The following is a 13035-nucleotide window of genomic DNA, read 5'->3' on the forward strand; positions in this document are numbered from 1 at the left end:
TTCCCCAGGTCTACTTTACCTATAAATGTTAGTACCCAGTTGTACTGGGTTAGGAAATAATCCAGGCCTTTCTTAACCACTTAAGACCCGGACCTTTATGTAGGTAAAGGACCTGGCCAGTTTTTGCGATTCGGCACCACGTCGCTTTAACTGACAATTGCACGGTCGTGCGATGTGGCTCTCAAACTAAATTGGCGTCCTTTTTTTCCCACAAATAGAGCTTTCTTTTGGTGGTATTTGATCACCTCTGCGGTTTTTATTTTTTGTGCTATAAACAAAAATAGAGCGACAATTTAAAAAAAAAAATCAATATTTTTTACTTTTTGCTATAATTAATATCCCCAAAAAGATATAAAAAACTTTTTTTTCCCCTCAGTTTAGGCCGATACGTATTCTTCTACCTATTTTTGGTAAAAAAAATCACAATAAGTGTTTATCGATTGGTTTGCGCAAAATTTATAGCGTTTACAAAATAGGAGATAGTTTTATTGCATTTTTATCTAAAAAAAAAAATTTCATAGCGGCGATCAGCGATTTTTTTTCATGACTGCGACATTATGGCGGACACATCGGACAATTTTGACACATTTTTGGGACCATTGTTATTTTCACAGCAAAAAATGCTATAAAAATGCATTGTTTTCTGTGAAAATGACAATTGCAGTTTGGGAGTTAACCACTAGGGGGCGCTGTAGGGGGCGGGGCTAAATGTGTGACATCATTGATCGTGTTTCCCTATATTAGGGAACACACGATCAATGAAGCTGCCACTGTGAAGAACGGGGAAGCTGTGTTTTACACACAGCTCTCCCCGTTCTTCAGCTTCGGGGACCGATCGCGGGACTCCGGCGACGATCGGCTCCGCAGGTCCCGCGGTCACGGAGCTTCGTACCTTCGGCTGGGCACTTAAAGAGGACGTACAGGTGCGTGCTTGTGCCCAGCTATGCCATTCTGCTGACGTATATCTGCAGGACGCGGTCCTTAAGTGGGTAACCACTTCCCGACCGCCGCATGTAAATGTACGTCCACAGAATGGCACGTACAGGCACATGGGCATACATGTACGTCCTTGCCTTCTAGCGGGTGGGGGGTCCGATCGGGACCCCCCCCCCCCCGCTACATGCGGCGGTCGGATTCCCGCGGGGAGCGATCCGGGACTACGGCGCGGCTATTCGTTTATAGCCGCTCCGTCGCGATCGCTCCCCGGAGCTGAAGAACGGGGAGAGCCGTATGTAAACACGGCTTCCCCGTGCTTCACTATGGCGCTGCATCGATCGAGTGATCCCTTATGTAGGGAGACTCGATCGATGACGTCAGTCCTACAGCCACACCCCCCTACAGTTGTAAACACACACTAAGTGAACACCAACTCCTACAGCGCCCCCTGTGGTTAACTCCCAAACTGCAACTGTCATTTTCACAATAAACAATGCATTTTAAATGCATTTTTTGCTGTGAAAATGACAATGGTCCCAAAAATGTGTCAAAATTGTCCGAAGTGTCCGCCATAATGTCGCAGTCACGAAAAAAATCGCTGATCGCCGCCATTAGTAGTAAAACATTTTTTTTTTATAAAAATGCAATAAAACTATCCCCTATTTTGTAAACGCTATAAATTTTGCGCAAACCAATCGATAAACGCATATTGCGTTTTTTTTTACCAAAAATAGGTAGAAGAATACGTATCGGCCTAAACTGGGGAAAAAAACTTTTTTAGATAGGTTTTTGGGGGATATTTATTATAGCAAAAAGTAAAAAATATTGAATTTTTTTCAAAATTGTAGCTCTATTTTTGTTTATAGCGCAAAAAATAAAAACCGCAGAGGTGATCAAATACCACCAAAAGAAAGCTCTATTTGTGGGAAAAAAAGGACGCCAATTTTGTTTGGGAGCCACGTCGCACGACCGCGCAATTGTCTGTTAAAGCGACGCAGTGCCGAATCGCAAAACCTGGCCTGGGCATTAAGCTGCTTAAAGGTCCGGGGCTTAAGTGGGTAAAGCAGTCTACTGAGCTGGCCAGGACCACCTCTGCAGGGAGTCTTCTCCACATTTTCACAGCTCTTACTGTGAAGAAACCTTTCCATATTTGGAGATTAAATCTCTTTTCCTCTAGACGTAAAGAGTGCCCCTTGTCTTGGGTGCCTTTGTCAGGATATAGCTTCCTCCAGTCTGGAACCAGGTATTATAGCTGAATATTTCACCCTAGACGACACTAGCTTATATACAACTGGAACTTGCTTTATTGAAAATTCACACAGAATATATAGCACAGAAGATCAGTTAGAACAGTCAGTTACCCTAACAATGCAATCTGTAAACAGGAATATAATTCACATAGCTAAGGAACCACAAATCTAAACCTTAAAATAATTAAACAACTAGCCACCCAGATGACTCAGTTCCCACCCAGATCATGTGGCACCAAGCCCACAACCTTGGATACAAAGTACATTACAGTTTATCATAAGCATAAACATCCTACAGTGGTTCGATAACCAGGTAAAGTGGTCACAATATTTCATCTCCAAGAGTGTGTGATCTAGTGCAAAGAGCAATCTATAGATGAAGGAGCGCTTTTACTATATCCAATAAGGTGCAGTAGCAAGCAGTGGGATTTCTTGAAATAGATGAAGCTAGAGATGTCTATGTACAGTGTTCAAAGATAGGTGCAGTAAAGTACCGTATTTATTGGGGTATAGCGCGCTCCCACGTATAGCGCGCACCCCTAAAGTTGCCCCGAATTTCTGTGGAAAAAAGTTTTTTTGTACTTACAGTTTTGGTGTCTTGCGCGGCGTCCATCGGCAGCTTCGTCGGGTCCGGCGTCCGTCTGCGGCTTCGGGTGTCCTCTTCGTCGGATCCGGCGTCCTTCTGCGGCGTCCTCCCCGCTCGTTTCCCGCGCCGAGTTTGAATACTGTGCCGACATATACAGAGCGCAGTACACTTGTGTATTGTTGGGCAGGTTCGGCTACTCTCGCGCTGACGTCCTGTACGTCCAGGACGTCAGCGCGAGAGAAGCCGAGACTGCCCGACAATACACGAGTGTACTGCGCTCGGTATATGTCGGCGCAGTATTCAAACTCAGCGCGGGAAAGCAGGTATCGGCGTATACCGTGCACCCACGATTTTTCCCTGATTTTCAGGGCAAAAAAATGCACGGTATACGCCGATAAATACGGTATTCCCAAGGTAAAGCTGTCTGTACAAGGTGTCCCAGTGAAGTAATAAGGAAAGGTTTGCAAAAGTGGGCAATTGCCCTCTCACCAACGACCAGGCTGATTTTAATGCCTTCTGGCCAGCAGCTCTTGCAGCGGGTCCCCTGTGATGATCTTACATAGTTACATAGTTACATAGTTAGTCAGGTTGAAAAAAGACACAAGTCCATCCAGTTTAACCACAAAAAATAAAAAAACAAAATAAAAAACACAGTACAATCCCATACACCCAACTCCATACCCACAGTTAATCCAAAGGAAGGCAAAAAACCCCAGCAGAGCATGATCCAATTTGCTACAGCAGGGGAAAAAATTCCATCCTGATCCCCCGAGAGGCAATCGGATTTACCCTGGATCAACTTTACCTACAAATCTTAGTACTCAGTTATATTCTGTACATTTAGGAAAGAATCCAGACCTTTCTTAAAGCAATCTACTGAGCTGGCCCGATGAAAAGCTCGAAGCACAGGTGGTCGGATGACCGAGGTGGTGCTGGATGTATATCTGACGAACAGCAAGCAGTGTTAGGCCCTTCTCATCCGAGTCGGAATGTTGTACCCCACGTGGTAGGCCGCGACCTCGCCCTCCATGCACGGAGAGGTCCGTCACGCATTCCGGCCCAGGAGGAAGAGACCCTGGGGCGGGTCTTTGGCTTCTTTTATAGCTCCTCCCAGCAATATCCCTGAAGGTAGCAAAGATCCCTGGGATATGTAGTCCAAGTGTATAGTCAGGCGGAGCAATTGCCATTCTGAGAAACTACTGACCCCACAATCCCTTTAGTTTGGCTAACAAATATGATGTCAGTAACACTGGGCACTAGAGGTTCACTGCAATTGTAGTCCACATTGATACATGTGTATACATTATCAATTGACATTTTATAAGCGTGTTGGTTGAGTATACTGTATTCTACATGCATTTTGCAAGAGTGAGGGTCCTTTCCTTTCTGTCAGGGGCTCATGCCTTCTTTCATAAAGGTAGACCTCCCCCGATTCCTTCCCCAGAAAGTGGTTTGAATATGGTCAGCTATAAAAGTCCTATGAAGCTTGACTGTAATATAATGGTCCGTCATTGTACAGCTGCCTCTTCTTCTCTACATTGTAGTCATACAGCAGTCACAACTATCCAATGACACCAACTAATGCTCATCATTTCATTTTTTTCCTTGTTTCTACGCAGGCTTATGGGAGGACCAGCTCCACCAAAGGCATGGAAAGGAAATCTCAATGTCTCCTATAATATCGGACCTGGATTTTTGAGCAACTTTTCGAACAGGTAGCTCATTAAAAAGTCCTTAGCAGTGTCCTATTGGGGAGAGTGCTTTTTGTATCTAAGGCCCCTTTCAGACGGACGGATAGAATGGTGCTTTTAGCTGCTGATTTTACTGCAGCTAGAAGCACACAATGCTTTCCTATGACATCATTCACACACTACGGTTACCTGCGATGTTTTTCTCCGCGGTTTTGTGCGGATAGAAAAAATAGAACTGAATGCGTCCAGCTGCGAAATCCCGCAGCTATCCGCACATAACCACAGGTAACCGCAGTGCACTGTGTCAGCTGCATTTGGTATGAATCTTGAGGAGGAACTTCACGCCAAATTTCAACTAAAAAAACGGCATGGGTTCCCCCTGCAGGAGCATACCAGGCCCTTGGGTCTGCTATGGATTTTAAGGAGACACCCTCTGCGCTGAAAAACCGGCGTGGGGGGGTCCCCCAAAATCCATACCAGACCCGTATCCGAGCAGCAGCCCGGCCGGTCAGGAAAGGGGTGGGGACGGGCGAGCGCCCCCCCTCCTTAACCGTGCCAGGCCGCATGCCCTCAACATGGGGGGGGGGGTAGGTGCTTTGGGGCAGGGGGGCGCCCTGTGGCCCTCCCACCCCAAAGCACCCTGTCCCATGTTGATGAGGACAGGGCCTCTTCCCGACAACCCTGGCCGTTGGTTGTCGGGGTCTGCGGGAAGGGAGCTTATCGGAATCTGGGAGACCCCTTTAATAAGGGGGCCCCAAGATGCCGGCCCCCCGCAGTTAAGGAGGGGGGGGGCGCTCGCCTGTCCCCACCCCTTTCCTGACCGACCGGGCTGCTGCTCGGATACGGGTCTGGTATGGATTTTGGGGGACCCCCCACGCCGGTTTTTCGGTGCAGGGGGTGTCTCCTTAAAATCCATAGCAGACCCAAGGGCCTGGTATGCTCCTGTAGGGGGGACCCATGCCGGTTTTTAGTTGAAATCCAAGTCGGATCCCCGTTCAATATCGTGCCGCTGCTAAACGCAACCGCAGCTAAAAGCACTGTACAAATGCAGCTGATCGCTGTGCCTGGAGTCTTGAATTCCAGCAAAACATAAACATGCTTTTAGCTGCGGTAAAACTGCCGTTCGTCTGAAAGGGGCCTAAAATTGTTACCCTTTCACTGCCAGAGTGGTTTGTGTCTTTTACACATATAGTTAAACAAAAAATCATTAGTCTTGAAGATTAGTTAAAACCACTGCATAACCGGGGGGTCCGTGGAAGTGATCGAACAACTGTAGCAGCCAGTGCATATAAAAGGGTTGCATAGACCTATAACATAACTCCAGGTACAGTTTTGGTACCTACTGTATATTTATATGGTTTTATCTGTCAAAGGATTTTAAATTCTGTGCAGCTAGGTTTAAGATTTACACACCTCTGGCACACTGCACAGCCAGAAGGATTATTTATTTCCAGGTCAAAAGTATTTGGAAGAAGAGCCCCAGATCCCACACCCTTCTTCGTTCCAAGTTTTATTTTCCTAGAAGCCCTTTAGTGGTTCATTTAATGTATTGGTAAGAAAACAAACAACAACAAAAAAACTGAAATTTGATTGGCTAAAAGTAATTTTAATGCCCTGTACACACGATCGGATATCTGGAATCTAATCCGATGGATTTATTCATCGGATATCCGATGAAGCTGACTTTCATCAGTCTTGCCTACACACCATCGGTTAAAAATCCAATCGTGCCCAACACGGTGACGTAAAACACTACGACATGCTGAGAAAAATTAAGTTCATGCGTCGACTTGATTCTGAGCATGCTGGATTTTTTATGGATTTCTCCACAGACGATCGTTTTTTTTTCTATCGGTTTTTTAACCATAAGAGAATTTTAAAACGGTTCTATTTTTTTTTTTCACCGATGGATAAAAAACTGATGGGGGCCACATACGATCGGTTCGTCTGATGAAAACGGTCCATCGGTCCGTTTTCATCAGAGGAACCGATCGTGTGTACAGGGCTTTAGTCCTCTTTTGGATGCACAACTAAAACCAGCCCTAAATGGTTCATTTTTCTTTTTTGCCATCCACACAAATGAAGACGAAGGAATCCCCGGGCCAGGCCAATTGTGTTCATTCAGCTGGACTCGGAGCGATGAGAATACACTGATCAGTAGCTGCAGCCACTGATTGACCAAAGGTTTTCCAGCTTGTTCATTTGACAATAGGGATGGCCACACAGTCATCGAAATTCAGCCCCTGCCTGCTAAACCTGCCAAATTTTGATCCATCTATGACCACCTTTAACAAGGCAAATAAGACTGTCCTTTTGAAAGCAACAGATAATGGGCTGGATTCACAAAGAGTTACGCCGGCGTATCAGTCGATACGCCGACGTAACTCGGAATCTAAGCCCGTCGTAAGTTTAAGTGTATGCTTAAACTGAGATACACTTAAACCTATCTAAGATACGACGGCCTGCGCCGTCGTATCTTATGGTGTAATTTTTACACTGGCCGCTAGGTGGCGCTTCCGTTGATTTTGGCGTAAATATGCAAATGACCTAGATACGCCGATTCACAAATGTACGTACGCCCGGCGCTATTTTTTTACGTCGTTTACGTTAGGCTTTTTCGGCGTAAGGTTGCTCCTGCTATTATGAGGCGTACGCAATGTTAAGTATGGCCGTCGTTCCCGCGTCAAAATTTGAAAATTTTACGTTGTTTGCGTAAGTCGTCCGTGAATGGGGCTGGCGTAATTTACGTTCACGTCGAAACCAATACGTACTTGCGGCGTACTTTGGAGCAATGCACACTGGGATATGTACACGGACGGCGCATGTTCATTAACATAAAACACGCCCCCCTCATCCTCATTTGAATTAGGCGCGCTTACGCTGGCCCCATTTATGCTAGGCCGCCGTAAGTTAGGAGGCAAGTGCTTTGTGAATACAGCACTTGCCTCTCTAACTTACGGCGGCGTAGCGTAAATACGATACGGTACGCCGCCGTAAAAATGCGCGGATCTACGTGAATCCAGCCCAATGTAATTTCATTTTTTTTTGATGATCTAATGTACAATCTTTGTTTTACGAACACACATTTAATACACAACAAAGGGTTTCCAGAGCACAACTGTATAGCTAAACCGACAACAAGGAAGAGCCGCTTGCTTTGCAGCTTTCTTTGTCTCATTGAAAAGTCTGATTTAGGCATCTGGTAAAGAAGTCACTGCTTTGTTCCTCCTTCTAGCTCTGTAAAGAGTGGGCTTCTTTTAGCACAGCTGACAACTATGAAATTGAAACTAGAAGGCTACCTGCTGGTTGGCGAGAGGGTTGCATAATATGTAATACATTTTTATTTTTTTATTTACCGGTCTTAAAGGAAAAAACAAATCTACAGATATGTGCAAAACTGGTATACATTACCTTTTAGATCCATTCATATATTGCGTAGAGGGAACGAGCGTTCCATCATTCATCATTTCGCACGATTCTGAATGTCACGCATAGGGCAGCCCCTGAGGACTGTAGCTGCTCGTTTTAATAAAGACTAACTTTCCCATGGATCCAGTGCTCTCTTCACCCAGGCTGGTTCTTCACCGGTCTTTGGGTACCGGGCACGGCCATTTTGACTGTGCAAAGCTGGCTGTGGCTTCAGAACCAGCCTCCCACTGCGTATGTGCGAATCGTCCTGTAGCCTCCTGGGACCTGTAATATGTGGCAGAAGGTTGCTGGGAGGGGGAGGAGTCATTTCTTCAGTGTTAAGTAGTGTGAGTGTACAGCTTGTATAACAGTGTACATTTGCTGTCCCCTCAAAATAACTCAACACACAGCCATTAATGTCTAAACCACTGGCAACAAAGTGAAAATGTCCAAATTGGGCCCAACGTCAATATTTTGTGTGGCCACCATTATTTTCCAGCACTGCCTTAACCCTCTTGGGCAAGGAGTTCACCAGAGCTTCACAGGTTGCCACTGGAGTCCTCTTCCACTCCTCCATGATGACATCACGGAGCTGGTGGATGTTAGACCTTGTGCTGCTCACGTTTGAGGATGCCCCACAGATGCTCAATAGGGTTTAGTTTTGGAGACATACTTGGCCAGTCCATCACCTTTACCCTCAGCTTCTTTAGCAAGGCAGTGGTCATCTTGGAGGTGTGTTTGGGATCATTATCATGTTGGAATACTGCCCTGCAGCCCAGTCTCTGAAGGGATGGGATCATGCTCTACTTCAGTATGTTACAGTACATGTTGGCATTCATGGTTCCCTCTAAGAACTGTAGCTCCCCACTGCCGGAATCACTCATGCAGCCCCAGACCATGACACTCCCACCACCATGCTTGACTGTAGGCACACACTTGTCTTTGTACTCCTCACCTGGTTGCCGCCACACGTTTGACATCATCTGAACCAAGCTTATCTTGGTCTGATAAGACCACAGGACATGGTTCCAGTAATCCATGTCCTTAGTTTGCTTGTCTTTAGAAAACTTTTGCAGGCTTTCTTGTGCATCATCTTTAAAAGAGGCCATGCAGACCAATTTGATGCAGTGTGCGGCGTATGGTCTGAACACTGACACTGACTGTAAAAAGAACTTCCCTAACATTAGCGATTTTGAGTCTCCAGGGAGAAAATATGAAAATGATTTATTCCTTATTCCTGTGTGTCATCTGATGTCATATCATTACTATGGCCCTTAGCTTGATTTAAAATGGTGGCCTTTTGAGATGTGGTTACATTTGACTCCTCCTATTGACAAAATATTCCTGTGCCAATATGTGTGTGTGTGTGTATAGGTACAATGCTGCAAGCCTGACATTTGTTTTACCTATAATATATGTATTATGTACTAAATTTGCATCATTGTTTTCTGGAATTGCACATCTCAAGTGAGCAAAAGGTATAGTTTATGTTGATTGTCTAACAATCCTGTCAAAATAGTTTTTTAAAATGTTGACTTTATATAAATAATAATCAGTTGATCAAATTTAACAAATGTTTCCTAAAAGATTTCCATTTAATTGTCTCAGGCAGGTGAGAATGCACGTTTACACCAACAATGAAGTCACAAGGATTTATGATGTCATCGGTACCATTCGAGGGGCTTTAGAACCAGGTATGAGCCTGACAAGTTATGGTGCATGACATTTTCTTGGTGTCTGATATGTGAATGTGGGTATTGTGGGAAGGCATGTATAAGACCTTAAGGTAAATTTAAAGGGGTCTGTTTAGACAAACTATAGGGATTATTCCTTACAGCTGGGGAATGCTTATTTCCTATGTCTGTCTGCTCCATCTAGTAGTCATAATGCGGTATTTTCCTGATTGGTGTATTTTAGGAAAATACTGCATTATGGAAAATACGGTACTTATTACGTTTCGAAAGGACAATCGTAAACAAGCAGTACGTAAGAGAGGACAAAGGGTAAGCTCTTATGAAGATTTGGTTAATAGACAACAAAAACAGTAAAGCCTCATACACACGATCCAACTTTATGGCCATAATTGTCTGACGGAGGTGTTGTGTCGGATAATCTGACCGTGTGTATGCTCCATCAGACAATTATTGGCTGAATTAATGACAAAAGTAGGCTGTTCATGCTCACCAATTGGGCAATACATCTATTACATCGGTTTATCCGATCGCGTGTTCGCAAGTCCGTCCAACTAAAATCCAAAGTACAAACACACATGCTCAGAACCAATGTTAAACATCAGCCAACAATAGTAGAAGTTGCCCAAATGGTGTCAGTAAAGAGCTTAAAAACCACGTGGTTTGGTGGATGTTGGCTGAAAATGTTGTGCCGTGTGTATGCAGAACAAGTTTATGGCCAACGCTATTCGGACCAAAATCCACGGAAAAGTTGGTTGGAAGTCCGATCGTGTGTACGAGGCTTTAGAGATGCAAAGAGAAAACACATACAAACCTATACAAAGAGAAAACAAGGAAAGTACCAAGGAGGTTAATAACCAACACCAGGTTGTAAATAAAATAAAATGGATAACATTTGGCAGTCAACAACCAATGGTGTACATCAATCATGGTCTAGTGGTAGGGACAAAGTCCCAGTATTGCCATGCCTCATCAAACTTTCTTAAAGCATTAGCCCTGACAGCAAGTGTTCTTTCATATGTGTAATGAAGAATAACTAGAGCCTTAAAGCGGTGGTTCACCCTCAATAACAACATTCTAGCATAAAATTAGGCATAGTAACGCGAGCTACAGTATGCCTTTATTTATTTTTTTAGCCCCGTACTCACTGTTTAATCCTATAGTGAAGATTCAGACTCCCCGCGGGGAATGGGCATTCCTATCCAGAGGGAAGATGATTGACGGCCGGCTCTGGCACGTCACGCTCCCCGAAGATAGCCGGAGTAGGTCTCGGCTCTTCACGGCGCCTGCGCACAGACTAGGCGCAGGCGCCGTGAAGAGCCAAGTCCTATTTCGGCTATTTCCGGAGAAGAGAGCCGGCCGTCAATCATCTTCCCTCTGGATAGGAACGCCCATTCCCCGCGGGGAGTCTGAATCTTCACTATAGGATTAAACAGTGAGTACGGGGCAAAAAAAATAAATAAAGGCATACTGTAGCTCGCGCTACTATGCTTAATTTAATGCTAGAAAAAAAAATGTTTTATAGGGTGAACCTCCTCTTTAAGTTCGGACACATTAGGCGCTATGGGCCAGATTCACATAGAAGCGCGGCGGCGTAACGTATCGTATCTGATTCACCAAGCACTTGCAATGAAAACCTACGCCGGCGGCCTCCGGCGCAAGGCGAGCCAATTTAAATGGGCGTGTGCCATTTAAATTAGGCGCGCTCCTGCGCCGGACCTACCGCGCATGCTCCGTTTCCGAACTCCCGCCGTGCTTTGCGCGAAGTGACGTCATTTTTTCGAACGGCGACGCGCGTAGCGTAATTCCGTATTCCCGGACGGCTTACGCAAACAACGTTATTTTTTAAATTTCGACGCGGGAACGACGGCCATACTTTATACAGCAATACGATTGCTGTGTAAAGTTAAGGCACCAAAAAAAACTACTAACTTTGCGACGGGAAACTAGACTAGCGGCGACGTAGCGAACGCGAAAAACCGTCGGGAATCGCCGTAACTCCTAATTTGCATACCCGACGCTGGTTTACGACGTGAACTCCCCCCAGCGACGGCCGGGGTTCCCCAGAGTGCTCTCCCCCCTTACATCGGGGTTCCCCAGAGTACTCTCCCCCCTTACATCGGGGTCCCCAGAGTGCCCTCCCTTGTCTGCAGCAATTATAAAAAAAAACTTCTGCTCAGCTGGGGGCCAAGTGAAGCAACAGAACTGTTAATGTTATCAGGCACAAGCTCTTATCTATATTCAGTAGTTTCGGCAATTTAATGATTGTCCTGACATCCATTTCTATACCAAACTCCACCGGGACTATTTGATTTTTGGTCTCACTCAGGCGGAGTAATACTTGTGCTGCGGTTCCTGACAATTATATTGCCCGGCAGATTGGTATAGAAGTGGACGTCAGGACAATAATTGTTGAAACTGCTGAATATAGATAGGAATTTGTGCCTTATAACATTAACTAATTATGTTCCTCCCCCGGTTACCAGCTGAGCAGATGGAGCCCAGAGCCAACCCTAGGTTTACATCCCTAATGTTTAGCGCTGCGCAAACTGTTTGCGCTATATAAATCCTGTATAATAATAGGTAAGAGACTCTGGGCTATGGGCCCCAGATTCAAGGCTATAGCCCCAGTAGCCACCTCTTAGTGATGCCACTGCTTAGATGGCTCATTATTTGAAAAATACGTTGTTGCATGTCACAAGCAACTGCCTAGCCATAACAAACGTTGTCCAATATGATTTTGAATAATCATCCATGTTAGTGTTCACTATGCAACATTTTCCTGATTCAGGGAGTGTCTCTTTTTTTCCAGCAATGCCTATTACACGTGCACAGTCTTTGGCAGCTTTCTGTAGCTTTAAGTTGACTGAATATTATATGCAGCACTTTGGTCATATCAGGGGCTGCACCTGAAGCCTACCTAAGTAAGTTGACCGCCACTGGACTAGTCATACTGACAACTATTTTTGTATGGTGAGCAATATTACGTAAACATGGTTAGATTCTACACTTAAATCCATCAAAGAAATTGTATTTTATGTAAACGGAACTTCACCAGACACGCAATGCTTTTTTTTTTTTTTTCCGTTTCTGTAGATCGTTACATCATTTTGGGAGGCCATCGAGATTCCTGGGTGTTTGGTGGAATAGATCCAACTACCGGAGCAGCTGTACTGCAGGAAGTTGCGAGAAGCTTTGGAAAAAAAGTAAAAGAAGGTAGAGTCTCCATAACATTGTTTTGACTTGAAATTTTTGGTTAATATAAAATGAAAATTACCGCAAATATTTTAGATTTGTTTAAAAATATTTCATCTATTCTGCAATGAGGATGAAGGCAGTGCAGAGATTGTCAACAGTGTAGCAACAAATTGTCCTGTCTTTTCACACACCTAGAGGGTTGATTTACTAAAAAACAAATAGGCTAATCACTTGGTTGCACTTTGCAAAGGCAACTTCCCTTAGCTTAGTGAATG

General features: G+C 44.8%; 1 protein-coding gene across 2 annotated transcripts in view; it reads left to right on the forward strand.

Annotated features, from left to right (window-relative positions):
* Positions 1-13035, forward strand: part of LOC120928972 (N-acetylated-alpha-linked acidic dipeptidase 2-like) — a 181647-nt gene that overhangs the window by 87480 nt on the left and 81132 nt on the right. For both annotated transcript variants that reach the window (XM_040340127.1, XM_040340128.1), the window contains exons 9-11: positions 4392-4487; positions 9480-9565; positions 12659-12778. In XM_040340127.1, coding sequence (XP_040196061.1) covers positions 4392-4487; positions 9480-9565; positions 12659-12778 — 302 coding nt within the window. The remainder of the gene's footprint in view (positions 1-4391; positions 4488-9479; positions 9566-12658; positions 12779-13035) is intronic.

The sequence above is a fragment of the Rana temporaria genome, chromosome 2, assembly GCF_905171775.1.
Source record: "Rana temporaria chromosome 2, aRanTem1.1, whole genome shotgun sequence".
Taxonomy (NCBI): Eukaryota; Metazoa; Chordata; class Amphibia; order Anura; family Ranidae; genus Rana; species Rana temporaria.